Genomic DNA, 16,887 nt, shown 5'->3' with positions numbered 1-16,887 from the left:
TGTAATGAATATTTCATTACAGGAGATCCAAACAACAAAAAGGCACTAAAGTGCAGGAAGATCACCGAACAGTGGTTTCTGAACCTCTCAATTCCAAATGTGAATCACAATTTGCAATGAATTAAGCAGGATTTGGATTATAAACATAGTAGATACAACCTTTTTAGGATAATATACTAGGGTTTAGTTATTACATCCAAGAAGTACAAAACAAGCATTTTGAACAAAAGGCTGCTTTGGAAATACTTGCTAAGGGAATCCTCTTCCTTACAGAATCGGTAAACCACTTTGTAGACTTAAATTAGGAGCTTTGGGAATCGACTTGCAAAGTACATATCAAATCCTTGAGGAACAGGTCCAAGAGTTTCCTGCAGCCTCATTTGTTCAGCATAAAGAACAAATCCTTGAGGAACAAAGAGTTTCATTTGTTCAGCATAAAGAACAAATACCCTTGCAACTACTGCTTTATATATGAGACTCAATTCACAAAGCACACAACATATGAAACACCCTCAACAAGTTAATCAGCATTAACAAGTGGATCAGTATGACACGAGCATTAAATTTAGTATACGAAGTAAAGAGAATAATGGGATGATGAACAATATTTTATTTGAGATCCAAGCAAATAAAAAGAGGTAAAAGTAAACAAACCCAACAAGTATATCCAATTCAAGTTCTTTTTCATACAGTTGAAGCCGAAGTGAAAAATGTTCCTCCTGAAAAAAATGATGATGATCAGACAAAATGGAAAAGTATTGGAAACCAAATAATATGTTCAGCATACATATTGTGGTATCTAAACTTGCAACACATTATGAAGCAAGAAGCACACTTCCTAATTGATTGGTTCAACAAAGCGATAATATAACTACAAATATCTACATAAGAAAACCACACAAAGAAATTACTTGAACCAAGTTACACACACACAGCAAATTGATCTCAAGAATTTAAGATGAATATACTCAAATAAAAGGATGGAAGAGGCTATAAACTTTAGGTTTTTATTCTGTTTAAGAAACTATGTCACTCTTGATTTTGTATAGAAACATATGTCATCCTCTGTTGTACAAAGTTTTCTTGTGCTTAAGAAACTGTGTTACTAATCAATATGCATATAACTTCTTCCCAACTTCGCCATCATCTGTTGTACAGAGCAGAGCTGGTTCTGATGTATTTTGAAGTTTTCTTTTGTGAAAGAAAATAATATTGCAATCAAGAAGCTACTTCTAAGAAAAAACCAAATTGCTAAATTCAATCAAACGAGACTCAAATTGTCATTGTCTTATATTCTTAAGGAAACAATGGCTGTTAAATGGGTAATTCTTCACCGTTCAATAAACACCCAATGCCAACAAGTAAGATAAAAGATGACCTATAAGCTGTTTATAAAAAAATATTGACTCAAATATATATACGAGACAAAGAAGTAACAGAGCAACACAAAATCTACAGTGAAGAGACATACGATGGAAAGGACAAACCCACACCTCATTATCTTTAAGAGTTGCCTTGAAGGAAGCCCATTTGATCTCCACAAGTTAACATCCTTTCTGATACCTTTCACCAAGCTTAATTGAACTTTATCTTCGACCACAGAATTTGAAGTTTGATTTTCCACAGATACTGAATGTGAAGAAGAATCTGAGCATATGCATATTAAGTCACTTAGGCTGCAAATTCAACGCTCCAGTGAGATATACAAAAAATCCAAATCTTGTTCTACTCCATACCACCGAACAATATTTGGGTGTCGATCAGATGCAGTAAGATTCTGAATCTCTTTAAAGGCAACATCATGATGTGCACGAAGAAGCCGTTTTACAGCAACTGGACGACCACCATAAAATCCTTCAAAGACGACTGTACCATTGATCCCGTGACCGATTTCAATATTTGTAACAAAAAGTCTTCCAACCCAACGCCCATCACTATCACCATCAGGTATAAATGAATAACTTCCATTGACCTGAATTTGATTATGCCCATTGGTTTCAGCATTCTCTTTCATGGATAAAGTATGTCTGTCATGACTAACACTGATGGTAGCATTTTTCAACTTTCCAGACTTCCGAGATTTTCTCTTCTTAGGAACGGCAGATTGCTTTTCCTCCAAATCATTATATTTTTTATCATTCTTGAACAGCTTTCTCAACCCAAAATAGCAAAATGCAAATATAGGCACAGAGAGAATAAATAGCCAACTATGACCATAAATAGATTGTGTTGACAAGCCACGGCCTTGCTGAACATGAGAATGTCTGTCGATTGAATAAGTATTTGAATCATCCAATGAGTTCCGTGATGTCTTAGAACTCTCTTGTTCGTGATAAAGCCAGTTGATTGGACCTTTGGGTCTCTGTCTTGAGTTTACAAAACTAGAACATGCTGTAGGAAATTATGGCCTATCAAAAATGCAATTTCCCAGTGGAGATCCATTTGGGGAAGTAGGAAAGCCTCGTGATCCAACTAAAGAAATATGTTCATCGTTTAGTCTCTCCACTATCTGGTCATGGTCCATAACGGAAGTTGTGACAATTCCTAAGGAACACTTACTGGCTGATTCGCATTCATAAGCTTGCTCATAGTCTTGTCCATCCCACATCCCAGTATTTGGTTCAGAAAATGAGGGAGGAAGCATAGCCTTGGGGTTAGGTAGTTGATCAGTCTCGCCAGTAAAGTAGACAGGAATATTTCTTCCAGACACGGATGAAGTTTCCATTTCATCATACATGGTATTTGTCAGTCCAGGGCCAACATTATGAGCACTGATACGAGAAATCATCACACTCCATAAATGATTATTTATATCATAACTATTCAGGAAATAATCTGTTCTTATGATGGTAATATAAGTAGCATTGCCAGTCACTAGCTTGGATGCAACTGACTGTTCTTTAGCCATAGGAGCACCAACAGTCGGCAAACTAAAAGGCTCATTATCATGATAAATTAACTCCCCACTATCAGCATAAAAAACATAAAAAGTTGATGTCTTTGTCCTAGTGGTGATAACTGAACCTTCAACCACAGGTGCTCTCTGGACATATATTCCTCCACTGTCCAGTCATGTTTCTTCAGCATGAAAAAGAATAAGATAGAAGAAGTCAGTTGAAATGCACACTAATAGCAACAATGTTATTGGTCTATACTATATAGTATATACAATGGGAAAAGGATCCGCAGCCTCCATGCCATCTCCCAATCGTATGCTTTTTTCATGTGTCGTGATCTCCACACGAAAAGCACATGCTAGATACTATAAACATAACAAAAAACACTGAGACATTCGCGAGCGTACCCTTATGCCAGCATCCTTGCTATATTCATAAAGTTCCCCATTGCTATCAGAAAACACAATATAATCAGGATCATCATTTGAAGGAGATCTCCATGAATATGATAGTGGCTGACCTATCAAAAGCTCCCACTGAGGTTTTGTAGATTTATTCATGAAATAGATAGTACCATTTGGCAAAGCGAGGAAGAATCTGCCCTCCTTACCGATGCAACACAATAAGAAACAAAAACAAAAATCAAAATGCAGCAACATATATGTAAGTATCCCAAAGAGCACACACATAAATAGGTTTAAACAACCAAAAGATTTCACATAAAAAACACGATATTTCATACATATACAAAAAGTTATTGCTTGTACAAACAATGTCATGCCATGTATGCCAGAAAAAGCTTTGGCATGTTGAACTAGTAGTTGTTAAATAACCAGATCAATTTGTTCCTAAAACAGCACAAACACATATCACACGGTCACTGTCTACCTGAAAAGAAGGATTTTTAAGCTTAAAGTTGAAAAAGAAGATTCATAGATCCAAAATTACTTGTACTAACAAAACTTGAAAACACCTAGTATTAGTTCCACCCACTTGAAGGTATACCTATGCATTCATCTAACAACTGTTTCCATAAGCTAATATAGAAAATATCAGAAAGCCAATGGTTCTTAGTGTGTGAAAAATGTTTCATCAAGCCACATGAGAATTTCAGGAATTACCATAATCCAGCTACTGCTACTTTGAAACACATATTCGCACAAGCCGACATGCTTAAAAGAACGCCTATCACAGCTAACAAATTGTCATTGTTGCAGCAGCTAGCCACTACTAAGCTGCAAGTAACGTCGAATTTCGAAAGGAGAGAGTCAAATTTCACGACAACTATCTTCAAATTCGTGTCTTGAACTTTAAAAAGTTAGATCTTTAACAAACAAAACCAATCAAAAACATACGAGCGATAGCAGAAAACCCTGCTCTTACTTGAACCAATCCAAAATCCAAGTGCTTACCTTTCAGCCGAACTCAATAGCAACGCCGATTTGGGATCCGGGACAAAAGGAGGAGACTCCTCGACCGGTACCAAATCCCCCGACAATGGCCGGTCGGTCCATTTTTCTTCCTGGAAGATCTCGCTAGTAGGCGGAGCAGGAAGAGAAAGCCAAGGAGTAGGAGGAGAAGGAAGAGGGGAAGCAGAAGCAGCGGCGGCAGGTGCGGTCCCCTAAAATTCGCTCTCCGCCGACGGATCAAGCACCACGGGCGTCAACACGCCGGAGACGAGTAACCCTATCAGGAGCACGGCGAAGAAAGCGACGGAGCGCCCGGATGGGAGCATCGAATGGAGGGAGAGGAGGGGGAGTGGGGGTTGGTTTTGGGGAGCGACTAAATTGGCCGGGGATGGATCAAGATAAGGCGAACCCCACTAGGTCAAAGCGGTGGAATGGGGGCAAGGAAACAAGGAGTTGCCCTTCTGAAACGGCTGGGTGCTTTGTCGGAGCTTTCAGGCTGCGGAAAGAATGGTTGGTAGAGATGGTATTTTGCAGCTGGTGGAGGTTTCATGAGGAGCCAAACCATGGAGGGATAACTCGGCACCACCGGGGGAGGAGGTTTAAAGGGAGGGGGGCGACGGATGCGTGGTGCGGTGCCATTCTGTTGCAGCCGACGACAAAAGATGCAGAGGGGGGATGTTCTGAAACGGCTGGGTGCTTTGTCGGAGCTCTCCGGCAGCGGACAGAATGGTTGGTGGAGGAGGCGGCTGAAATAAGAACACCTGTTCTTACTGTAAGCCGCATCCATAACGTAAGAGCATTACAAGAGGGGCAAGGGAGAGGAACGAGCGACTAAAAACCATAGGCATGCGAGGGATCGGCAAGCACCATCAACCTGCATCTCTCAGCCAGAGCAGGTATGGGCACGGCGATGCCCCCATCCCCACAGCTTGTAGGAATCCCTGAGCTTCCTCCTCCCTCCTCCCGGCGCCTTCTTCACCATCGCATGTCACACCAATCCTCAAAAGACTCAGAGAGGGAAAGGGAGGGGTGCCTGGAAACCATCGGCATTGGAGGCATTGGAAAAGACCTCACTCCATGTAAGACAAACATGGCGGGGCGGTAGGGTTTTCCAGCCCAGCCCCAGACCAAGAGCTTCCACAGACCCGATCATCTCCGTTTCCTTTTCGCCTTGCAGCCTCTTGCTTGCGCGGGCCACTACGGAAAGCATATGCGACACCGGACGATTGTTTGATGGCTTTCGTATTCGTGACGTATAGTTGGGCTTGGCCCATAACTGTGCTATCAAATCAGGTCCTACGATACGGCTATGGACTAACGATACTGCCAAAGGCCCATTATTCACGGAACTTTCAATTATTTGCATCACTCGCCAAGCTTGGCAGAGCAAATATGGACACGTCACCCATCAGATGATTCTGATCGGACGGACAGCATTAAAATATATATTCTACTTGTCGACCCCCAGAAATAAAAAATAATAATTTTTGTATTGTAGTATATGATATGATCAGTCGACAACGTTGATGTTTGTGCTCCTACAGTAAGAAAATATGGCCATTCTGGAAACTAAGCACAAAATATTTTACTTCTGGATAGTTAAGTAAATACACCTAAACTATTTTAATGTAATCTATTAACGGCTTTGAAAAATATGACTAAGAATATTAATTATTTATAAGATCATATCAACGCTCAGGAGTGTGTCTCTCGATTGATCGGGTTGGTCCTGAGGTTGGGCTGGATCAAAAGTCGGGTAGAACGTGTCTCCACCGAGGATTTGAGTTGGCTTGGGAGTGGTCACGTTCCTGCACACAGGCCTGGATCGGAGGATTCCCGACTTAGGCCTCTCGGAGATTAACTCAGTGGTTTTTGTTTATTTTTCTCAGATCTTCTAGCCAAATGATGGTCAATGGCTTTTATATTGGTGCTCGAGAGTCGATCGTATGTGCGTTTGACATAGCGTAGCGATCGACTCCCTGAGCGGCGAGTTCGTATCTTCGCTACGATCGTCGGTCGGTATGTGCGGAACGACGCCATGCAACATCGTCCCGAACTTTCCAGAATAAGACTTGCCGAGAAGAAGATGCCTCCTTATACGGGTTTTGATCGACGTGGGAGGGAGGTGGCCTTTATGCTGAATTTACAGGGGTGTATCCGACGTGACGTTGGATTTATGTCCCGAGGTATCACGTTTGCACTGACGCTAACGGTGGATTGAGTCGTGACCTAGATTCAAAATATGGCTAATCGGGGTGGTGATGCAATCGAACAGCCACGGCGGCTGCTAATGGTGGGAGAAACCGGTGCTCGCTGCATCAACCTGTGTCTGACATGGTCTGTTGAATGGAGACAAACCGGAGTGACGTCAACAACATTACTGCACAACGCATAAGAGGAAAACCCGAACCAGCGAGACGCGATCATCACCTTGAAGCATATTTGCAATAAAACTTTGAGAAGATCACCAAAAATCCGCTTGAAGGTTGCCAACCTCATAATCAGCATTTCTCTTCCGATAAAAAATGAAACAAAAGCAGAGAGAATCCATCTACACAAAGAACGCACCGATCTACTCTACGCTTATACAAGAACTAAGAAGACAAGCATCCTAATGAAAGAGGAAGGATGCCTCATTCAATTCATCCAACGACACTCAAAGATCATCCAATACAGAGATGAGAAGAAACATCTACCGATCATGGATTAGAACTAAAATCGATACTAGTAGAAGCAAAAGAAGTCCTACCTCCTTCGCCAAATGAAGAGAGAGAGATAGAGAGAACAAAACAAGCACTTCTCATATTAGTTTTACAACACGAAAATATTTACAACAATGATCAGCATTGTCGAGTCAAATCCGTTGGTTCAAGTCTTTGGAGCAGAAGATCTGAATCTACAGAAGGCTGCTGCTTTGGAAATACTTGCTAAGGTAATCCTCTTCCTTACAGAATCGGTAAACCACTTTGTAGACTTCAATTAGGAGCTTTGGGAATCGACTTGCAAAGTACATATCAAATCCTTGAGGAACAGGTCCAAGAGTTTCCTGCAGCCGTTGGAAATACTTCAGCATAAAGAACAAATACCCTTGCAAGTACTGCTTTATATATGAGACTCAATTCACAAAGCACACAACACATGAAACACCCTCAACTAGTTAATCAGCATTAACAAGTGGATCAGTATGACACCATTAAATTTGGTATACCAAGTAAAGAGAATAATGGGATGATAAGCAATATTTTATTTGAGATCCAAGCCAAAAAAAAAAGGGGTAAAAGTAAACAAACCCAACAAGTATATCCAATTCAAGTTCTTTTTCATACAGTTGAAGCCGAAGTGAAAAATGCTCCTTCTGAAAAAAATGATGATGATCAGACAAAATGGAAAAGTATTGGAAACCAAATAATATGTTCAGCATACATATTGTGGTACCTAAACTAGCAACACATTATGAAGCAAGAAGCACACTTTCTAATTGATTGGTTCAACAAAGCGATAATATAACTACAAATATCTACATAAGAAAACCACACAAAGAAATTACTTGAACCAAGTTACACACACAGAGCAAATTGATCTCAAGAATTTAAGATGAATATACTCAAATAAAAGGATGGAAGAGGCTACCTGGAGTTCTTTTGGAAGTACCCAGTAATGATTCAACTTATTTCTTATTACTCGTAGAAGGTCACGTATGGAATCGAAACGATATTTTCTGTAACAACCCATGTCTGTAATGAATGCAACATCTAACTTATCATCCCATTTCCCACCAAATGCATTTGGCGCACTATTTTCTAATGATTTTAGCAGCTCCGATTCATTTTCTCTGTCTTCTAATTCAACACGATCGCTTACATCTCGTAAAAATGAAAGTCGTGTCTCAGAACTCCAAAAAAGAGGGTGACACAATACTTCTACCGCATTCAGCCTGATGATACACAAGAAGCATGTACTTAGCAAATCAGAAAAAATGAGCAGAGGGAATGACTGCAATGTAACCATGGAAATTGTGAAAAAAGGTCTGCTTGCCTCATCTTTGAGTCAGGCTGTAACAGTTGACAAAGTAAATGTTCAGCTTCTGGTATATGATCCACCAAGAAGAGGTCCATGCGATTGTGAATAATGTTGGCATCCCTTTCAAAATGATTGCCAAATGGATGTTTTCCTTTGGTAATACAAAAGAATAGTATGCAACCCAAACTGAACAAATCCATAGCTCGTGTTTGACGCCCATGAAGAAGTTGTTCAGGTGCTTGCCAACCAGAGGTACCATATCCTATGGTAAATTAAAACATGCTTGAACTTGGTCAATTTCTAAGGATAATAAAAGAATAAGCACACTTGTCAGATACCAGAGATATAAAGTTCTCATTGTGCACTAACCAGTAGCATTACGGCTCAATGAAGACATGTCTTCAAGTAGGCGTTTGCTTATACCCATATCAGAAAGCTTGGCATTAAGATGTCCGTCATTGCTTATTAGCACATTTTGAGGCTTTAGATCCCGGTGTATGATTCCAAGTTCATGTAGATGTGCAAGGCCAGAAACTACATCTCTGTAAAACAAACACGATTAAAGTTTTAAAAACAACAGATCCACAGTATAAAAAAAGATCAATAGCTACCAAAATTTGCAAATTAGCATAGCCAATTTCCAAAATAAATAGACAACACAAGCAACTTGAGGAAAAGAATCAAATGCTATTGCCTTAAAGTTAGACATGTCAAAGGCTCCTATGAGACACAACAACAACAACAATAACAACAAATTGGATTACTTAGATGAGGCTTTTCACTCTAATTATTGTATTAACTGTAACTTTTTTGCTAATTTGACATCCGCTGTTTTCCAGTCAATACTATAAATTTAGGTTTTTATTCTGTTTAAGAAACTATGTCACTCTTGATTTTGTATAGAAACATATGTCATCCTCTGTTGTACAAAGTTTTCTTGTGCTTAAGAAACTGTGTTACTAATGAATATGCATTTAACTTCTTCCCAACTTCGCCATCATCTGTTGTACAGAGCAGAGCTGGTTCTGATGTATTTTGAAGTTTTCTTTTGTGAAAGAAAATAATATTGCAATCAAGAAGCTACTTCTAAGAAAAAACCAAATTGCTAAATTCAATCAAATGAGATTCAAATTGTCATTGTCTTATATTCTTAAGGAAACAATGGCTGTTAAATGGGTAATTCTTCACTGTTCAGTAAACACCCAATGCCAACAAGTAAGATAAAAGATGACCTATAAGCTGTTTATAAAAAAATATTGACTCAAATATATATACAAGGAGACAAAGAAGTAACAGAGCAACACAAAATCTACAGTGAAGAGACATACGAGGGAAAGAACAAACCCGCACCTCATTATCTTTAAGAGTTGGCTTGAAGGAAGCCCATTTGATCTCCACAAGTTAACATCCTTTCTGATACCTTTCACCAAGCTTAATTGAACTTTATCTTCAACCACAGAGTTTGAAGTTTGATTTTCCACAGATACTGAATGTGAAGAAGAATCTGAGCATATGCATATTAAGTCACTTAGGCTGCAAATACAACGCTCCAGTGAGATATACACAAAATCCAAATCTTGTTCTACTCCATACCACCGAACAATATTTGGGTGTCGATCAGAGGCAATAAGATGCTGAATCTCTTTAAAGGCAACATCATGATGTGCACGAAGAAGCCGTTTTACAGCAACTGGACGACCACCAAAAAATCCTTCAAAGACGACTGTACCATTGCTCCCGTGACCGATTTCAATATTTGTAACAAAAAGTCTTCCAACCCAACGCCCATCACTATCACCATCAGGTATAAATGAATAACTTCCATTGACCTGAATTTGATTATGCCCATTGGTTTCAACATTCTGTTTCATGGATAAAGTATGTCTGTCATGACTAACACTGATGGTAGCATTTTTCAACTTTCCAGACTTCCGAGATTTTCTCTTCTTAGGAACGACAGATTGCTTTTCCTTCAAATCATTATATTTTTTATCATTCTTGAACAGCTTTCTCAACCCAAAACAGCAAAATGCAAATATAGGCACAGAGAGAATAAATAGCCAACTATGACCATAAATAGATTGCGTTGACAAGCCATGGCCTAGTGGTGATAACTGATCCTTCAACCACAGGTGCCCTCTGGACATATATTCCTCCACTGTCCAGTCATGTTTCTACAGCATGAAAAAGAATAAGATAGAAGAAGTCAGTTGAAATGCACACTAATAGTAACAATGTTATTGGTCTATACTATATAGCAAGGTAAGCAATACCGAATAATACCGCTCGGTACGGGCGGTACGTACCGGTCCGACGGTATATCGGTACGCGGACCACCCGTTACCGGACGGAACGAATAATAATAATAAAATAATATTTTATTTATTTATTTATATATTTATTTATATATATATTTTTAGAAAAAGGCTCGGCGACGTCACCGAGGCAATGCGACGTCGCCGAGACGCTTATATATATATATATATATTAATTATTTAAATAAACGAGGCGACGTCGCCCCGCGTGGGGAAGGAAAAGGCGACGTCGCCGAGGCGATGTGACATCGGCTTTTAAATAAATAAATAATATATATATAAATATAAAATATAAATATATATAATCTTATATATATATAATATACCGAACGATATACCGCTCGGTCTACCATACTGTACCGTACCGAGCGAACGTCGAAACGCCTGTACGGTACGATATTTCGAACCTTGTTATATAGTATATACAATGGGAAAAGGACCAGCAGCCCCCATGCCATCTCCCAATCGTTTGCTTTTTTCATGTGTCGTGATCTCCACACGAAAAGCACATGCTAGATACTATAAACATAACAAAAAACACTGAGACATTCGTGAGCGTACCCTTATGCCAGCATCCTTGCTATATTCATAAAGTTCCCCATTGCTATCAGAAAACACAATATAATCAGGATCATCATTTGAAGGACATCTCCATGAATATGATAGTAGCACCCCTATCAAAAGCTCCCACTGAGGTTTTGTAGATTTATTCATGAAATAGATAGTACCATTTGGCAAAGCGAGGAAGAATCTGCCCTCCTTACTGATGCAACACAATAAGAAACAAAAACAAAAATCAAAATGCAGCAACATATATGTAAGTATCCCAAAGAGCACACACATAAATAGGTTTAAACAACCAAAAGATTTCACATAAAAAACACGATATTTCATACATATACAAAAAGTTATTGCTTGTACCAACAATGTCATGTCATGTATGTCAGAAAAAGCTTTGGCATGTTGAACTAGTAGTTGTTAAATAACCAGATCAATTTGTTCCTAAAACAGCACAAACACATATCACACGGTCACTGTCTACCTGAAAAGAAGGATTTTTAAGCTTAAAGTTGAAAAAGAAGATTCATAGATCCAAAATTACTTGCACTAACAAAACTTGAAAACACCTAGTATTAGTTTCACCCACTTGAAGGTAAACCTATGCATTCATCTAACAACTGTTTCCATAAGCTAATATAGAAAATATCAGAAAGCCAATGGTTCTTAGTGGGTGCAAAATGTTTCATCGAGCCACATGAGAATTTCAGGAATTACCATAATCAAGCTACTGCTACTTTGAAACACATATTCGCACAAGTCGACATGCTTAAAAGAACGCCTATCACAGATAGCAAATTGTCATTGTTGCAGCAGCTAGCCTCTACTAAGCTGCAAGTAATGTCGAATTTCGAAAGGAGAGAGTCAAATTTCACGACAACTATCTTCAAATTCGTGTCTTGAACGTTAAAAAGTTAGATCTTTAACAAACACAACCAATCAAAAACATACGAGCGATAGCAGAAAACCCTGCTCTTACTTGAACCAATCCAAAATCCAAGTGCTTACCTTTCAGCCGAACTCAATAGCAACGCCGATTTGGGATCCGGGACAAAAGGAGGAGACTCCTCGACCGGTACCAAATCCCCCGACAATGGCCGGTCGGTCCATTTTTTTTCCTGGAAGATCTCGCTAGTAGGCGGAGCAGGAAGAGAAAGCCAAGGAGTAGGAGGAGAAAGAAGAGGGGAAGCAGAAGCAGCGGCGGCAGGTGCGGTCCCCCAAGATTCGCTCTCCGCCGACCGATCAAGCGCCACGGGCGTCAACACGCCGGAGACGAGCAACCCTAGCAGGAGCACGGCGAAGAAAGCGACGGACCGCGCGGATGGCAGCATCGAATGGAAGGGGAGGAGGGGAAGTGGGGGTTGGTTTTGGGGAGCAACTAAATTGGCCGGGGATGGACCAAGATAAGGCAAACCCCACTAGGTCAAAGCGGTGGAATGGGGCAAGGAAACAAGGAGCTGCCGTTCTGTAACGGCTGGGTGCTTTTTGGGCGCTCTCAGGCAGCGCGGACAGAAGTGTTGGTGGAGATGGTATTTTACAGCTGGTGGAGGTTTCATGAGGAGCCAATCCATGGAGGGATAACACGGCACCACCGGGGGAGGAGGTGTAAAGGGCGGCGGGCGACGGATGCGTGGAGCGGTGCCATTCGATCTGTTGCAGCCGACGACAAAAGATGCAGAGGGAGACAACGAGCTCATGTTCTCCCGCCCTTGCCATGTCGTCTGCAAACCACTTCGAAGCTCGCGAGGATCCTCTATCAGCAGACCAACAAGGCCAAGAAGGTGAGCCAAAATCCTGTGCCATCTCCGGTAGCATTTGCTGCAGCTCCTCCATGCCGTACTGCTGCTCCTAACATGATTAAGCCATGTTAATTCCAGACTCGAGCTTGGATCTGTTGCTAATGGAGTAGAAACAGAAACGAGTTGAAGGAAACCAACACCGAGAGATCAGAATGAGTGCTGCCTCTCTCCCCACCCTGGCCATTGGCGACACGATCATGTTGGATCCGAATAGGCTTCCACATCAAACAACCAACAACAGACTTCGGCTTCCACATCATGTTGGATCCGATAAACTGCGTAGCCCGTTAATATCATGATCATTAACTAATTAACTCATTAACTAATCAAATAAATATTATATTACCCACTACACTTGATGCAGAGAGGCCACCCGTCCCAACGTTAAGGCTCGGAGTTGTGCGGGCCGTCGTCGCTCCATTTCGGGACCCGAGTGTATGTTTCTTGGGTGAGATAGCCTTCTTAAACCATCTAAAACCCGATGTCCCATCTCGAGCTTTAGGGTTTTATTACCAAAGAAGAGACCTCACTCCGCTCTATGGCCGCTTCCTCTTCCTTCTCCGCGTTCGCGTCCCTCTCCAGGCGCCTCCGCGCTCCTCCTACTAGTCACCCGCTTCTCCTCCCCGCCGCCGTACGCTTCTCCTCCTCCTCCTCCTCTTCCTCTTCCTCCTCCGACGCCGACTCAGAAGATTTCCCCTCGAACACGGACGAAACCTCTCACCCTTCACTTTCCTCCCCCTCCGCCGCCGCCTCCGCCGTCGAAGATGCCACAGCCGTCGGCGAGACCCCCCAGCGGCTTCGTCCTTTCCAGCGCCCCCTAGAGAACGGCCTTGATCAAGGCGTTTACAAGGTGAAAAGTTGTAGCGAACCCTAACTCTGAACTAACTCCTTTAAACGCGGTTGACCATAGGGGTCTCGTTTTTGATCGAGAGGTCTGTTTGTCTCGTAGGCGATCCTTGTGGGGAAGGTGGGACAGCGGCCGGTGCAGAAGAACCTGAGGAGCGGGCGCGCCGTGGTTCTCTTCTCGCTGGGGACTGGAGGGATCCGGAACAACCGCCGGCCGCTTGACAATGAGGAGCCGAGAGAGTATGCAGAACGGTGCGCTGTGCAGTGGCACAGGGTCAGTGTGTACCCTGACCGGCTCGGCAGCCTCGCCCTCAAGCACGTCAAGCCTGGGTGAGTGTCGTCTGATGATATAGCTGAGTGATATCTAGTGATTTACTTTGACATTGTGATATGAAATCAACTATTTTTTATCCATAATGCTGCTCATCTAAATGCATTGATTTGCCTTTGTAAGCTTTGTTTTTGCATCATTGATGGCTAATGAAACAGCTGATTATTTGTAATATTTGAAATGGGCGATAGTGTTCAGGTGACTTGTTAAATCTTATGTAAACAAGATTTGTTCTGTTGGTGCCAAATGGACAAGAGATGTCTAGGATGCTCAACCTTAGATTTCATTTGAAGAACAACTGCTAATTACAGTTCATCTAATGTAGGAAACTTTGACGTACAAAAGAAAAAAAAAGCACTAAAGCATATTATCACTTCCAACAATGACCAAATCTGGTTTTTTAGTTCTTTTTTTATGCATTTGATTGAGGAGACGATAAGAGGGTGGACTATGGCGTCGTGGTAAGGTTGGTCCTTTTGTGATTAGTTCTAGTCATGAAAATAGTATACTCTATTTGCAGATGCAAGTTCCTTAAAAGTTGACCCTTTCCAGACATCATCTTAGTGGGAATCTTCTGTACTGGACCACTATTTCTTGGATAGTTCATGCTTATGAAATGTTATTACACATGATCTAGTAATGTTAACTTATGATATATACTTGTAGGGTACATGGCTTCTAGACATGTCGAATATAGGTAATATCAATGTAATCTAAACTTTTGATTTACTATGATATGAACAATTCCTTTAATATTTTGTTTGTGTCTAAAGTAATTTTTGTAAATGACTAATATTATGTGATGGGGAAGTGCTAATTGTGATATGAGATGGATCGAATAAACTGACAGTTTGTTTTTTGCATCTCTATTCAGTCAGAGTTTGTATTCTTTTCATTGGTAATTACTTGTTGCTTTCTTTGTTATAGGTCGATTTTGTATTTGGAGGGCAACCTGGAGACTAAAGTCTTTAGTGACCCAATTAGTGGACTTGTTAGGCGCATAAGAGAAGTTGCAATCCGCCGTGATGGTACCTTCATTTCCTTTCCTTTTTGCTTTCTAAAGTTTGAAAACTTAGTAATGATCATTAACCTATAATTGTAGAATGCAGATTAGTTGTTCTTTTGCTAATTAAGAAAAGGTAGTAGGCAGAGATCTGATGATAGTATGCAAAATTTCTGCCCATTATTTTATTCTGCATTTTGGATTTTGGCTTCCAGAGATGAATTGAAAGCCACTGTTTCATTGATGATCGAGTTATCGTGCTCCAGAATATAACTATTTAATATTTTTTTGTCTGCCATAGTATATGCAACAATTCAGTTTGTTCAAATACTGAACAAGTCAAATAATTGATGAATAATCAATTTTCTCATTCAAACTTAGGAGCTGATATATCCGCAGGTCTTTGACCAAAATCTTGATGCTATGACGTGCAACATATTGCCAAAGTTCTGAACTAAAAAACACTAGTTGAATTGCATTGCAGTACAAATTCCTTAAAGTCGCACTGATGATTAGATCTTTTGGCAACCTAGGGAGGGAGCCAATACTGTCCTGAAAAGGAAGCCAGATGTTAATGAATTAATGCATGGAGATGGATTTTTACATGTAGTGTAATACTAAATGGATCAAAACTTCTGCAGGTCGGCTTGTTTTTCTTGGTGATGAAGGCAAGGCTGCTGAATCTGATCAAAGAGATCCAAAAAACGTTGGTTATTACTGAGACAAAGCTTGATCTTATCTTCAACAAGCCACTGCTGCGGATGCAATAAGGCAACACTACAACGTGGTTGAAATCTCAAAGAAGCATCACCGTTGTGATTTCTTGTTGATTTCATTCGTCACTATGTGTGGAACCTCCTGACTTTTTGCTGCAATGCTTGTGATTGACTGGAAAATGGGTACCCAAATCTGCAGCCAAGACTAAATGCTACATTAACTAGAACTTGCCTTCAATTGTTGTTTGTTCATCATTTGAATCTAATTAAAAGTAGCCATTACTTAATAGTAGCCATTACTGTGTTATTAAGATAGTATATATTATGAAGAAATTTAACCTGATTTTTTATCCTAATTGTTAAGTCATTGCAAATGCAATCATATTTTTCACAATAAATATATCATTTATTTGAAAATATATAAGTACAGTAACAATGAATTTTTTTTTCCTATTCTATGTCTTAAATCTAACTTGGATTGTATTAGTATTATGATTTTTATATTTAAAAAAATTATATTGAGATTTTTATATTTTAAAAGTGAAATAAATAATTTTATTTGTTTTGATGTTGTTAGTTGTATTGATGAAAAATATATGTAATATCATGCGTTGAATTTTTTTAAAAATAATAAATATAATTTTAATTATTTTTTTAATATGTAGAATATTAAAATTATTTTTTATCGATAAAATTATAAAAAAAGAGATGCTGAAATTATATTTTTGAATATCGTTTTTATGTCAATTTAGTATTATGTATTATGTTATAAAAATATTAACATAATTTTTTTAAGTATAAAAATTATTATGATAATATAGACTGTAATTAGTCCAACAACATTCTAATTAAGTGGCTATAACCACGTGTTGCTTTAGTTCAATGCCATGTACTTGACACGCTCCAGTGTTTTGGGTACCAAAAGACGCCACCGACATAGCACACATGCGGGTCCCACAGTTCAGGCATCCGAGAGAACCACGTCACATGAGG

At 40.0% G+C, this 16,887-nt stretch overlaps 2 protein-coding genes and 1 long non-coding RNA gene across 7 annotated transcripts; 1 reads left to right on the top strand and 2 right to left on the bottom strand.

Annotated features, from left to right (window-relative positions):
* Nucleotides 1–91: 91 nt before the first annotated feature.
* Nucleotides 92–5,491, bottom strand: LOC135633806 (uncharacterized). 3 transcript variants are annotated; one of them, XR_010495161.1, is made up of 5 exons: nucleotides 4,310–5,491; nucleotides 4,019–4,132; nucleotides 3,305–3,502; nucleotides 1,494–3,078; nucleotides 92–719 (listed from the first exon to the last, which is right to left on the bottom strand). It is a non-coding gene; the product is annotated as an uncharacterized LOC135633806 (long non-coding RNA). The 3 variants fall into 3 exon arrangements; XR_010495160.1 differs by lacking the exon at nucleotides 4,019–4,132; XR_010495162.1 differs by lacking the exon at nucleotides 4,019–4,132 and having other exon boundaries at nucleotides 3,305–3,494.
* Nucleotides 5,492–6,858: 1,367 nt separating this feature from the next.
* On the bottom strand, nucleotides 6,859–13,195 carry LOC135585962 (serine/threonine-protein kinase/endoribonuclease IRE1a-like). Of its 3 annotated transcripts, XM_065140843.1 has the most exons (8): nucleotides 12,208–13,195; nucleotides 11,203–11,404; nucleotides 9,677–10,500; nucleotides 8,696–8,868; nucleotides 8,342–8,588; nucleotides 7,937–8,240; nucleotides 7,597–7,661; nucleotides 6,859–7,352 (listed from the first exon to the last, which is right to left on the bottom strand). In XM_065140843.1, exons 1-8 carry the CDS (start codon nucleotides 12,528–12,530, stop codon nucleotides 7,286–7,288), a joined length of 2,205 nt encoding a protein of 734 aa, XP_064996915.1. In that variant the 5' UTR covers nucleotides 12,531–13,195; the 3' UTR covers nucleotides 6,859–7,285. The 3 variants fall into 3 exon arrangements, with proteins under 3 accessions (XP_064996915.1, XP_064996914.1, XP_064996916.1); XM_065140842.1 differs by lacking the exon at nucleotides 7,597–7,661 and having other exon boundaries at nucleotides 12,208–13,193; XM_065140844.1 differs by lacking the exon at nucleotides 7,597–7,661 and having other exon boundaries at nucleotides 11,203–11,400; nucleotides 12,208–12,308.
* A 245-nt stretch (nucleotides 13,196–13,440) lies between these two features.
* On the top strand, nucleotides 13,441–16,181 carry LOC135632347 (uncharacterized). Its single transcript, XM_065140846.1, has 4 exons — nucleotides 13,441–13,848; nucleotides 13,948–14,174; nucleotides 15,103–15,203; nucleotides 15,820–16,181. The coding sequence occupies exons 1-4, from the start codon at nucleotides 13,537–13,539 to the stop codon at nucleotides 15,897–15,899; spliced, it is 720 nt and encodes a 239-aa protein (XP_064996918.1). The 5' UTR covers nucleotides 13,441–13,536; the 3' UTR covers nucleotides 15,900–16,181.
* The last annotated feature ends 706 nt before the right edge of the window (nucleotides 16,182–16,887 follow it).

The sequence above is a fragment of the Musa acuminata genome, chromosome BXJ3-3 (assembly GCF_036884655.1).
Source record: "Musa acuminata AAA Group cultivar baxijiao chromosome BXJ3-3, Cavendish_Baxijiao_AAA, whole genome shotgun sequence".
Lineage (NCBI taxonomy): Eukaryota > Viridiplantae > Streptophyta > Magnoliopsida > Zingiberales > Musaceae > Musa > Musa acuminata.
This window is presented reverse-complemented; position numbering and strand designations above follow the sequence as displayed.

What these genes read in the sequence shown, in the direction of transcription:
- LOC135632347 (XM_065140846.1), top strand. Translation starts at nt 13,537, where the DNA reads ATGGCCGCTTCCTCTTCCTTCTCCGCGTTCGCGTCCCTCTCCAGGCGC. An exon ending in CTCAAGCACGTCAAGCCTGG is followed by an intron (nt 14,175 to 15,102) that starts GTGAGTGTCGTC and finishes TCTTTGTTATAG; the next exon opens with GTCGATTTTGTATTTGGAGG. An exon ending in AGTTGCAATCCGCCGTGATG is followed by an intron (nt 15,204 to 15,819) that starts GTACCTTCATTT and finishes AAACTTCTGCAG; the next exon opens with GTCGGCTTGTTTTTCTTGGT.
- LOC135585962 (XM_065140842.1), bottom strand. Translation starts at nt 12,530, where the DNA reads ATGCTGCCATCCGCGCGGTCCGTCGCTTTCTTCGCCGTGCTCCTGCTA. An exon ending in CTATTGAGTTCGGCTGAAAG is followed by an intron (nt 11,405 to 12,207) that starts GTAAGCACTTGG and finishes GTGTTGCATCAG; the next exon opens with TAAGGAGGGCAGATTCTTCC. An exon ending in TACTTCCAAAAGAACTCCAG is followed by an intron (nt 7,353 to 7,936) that starts GTAGCCTCTTCC and finishes CAACGGCTGCAG; the next exon opens with GAAACTCTTGGACCTGTTCC.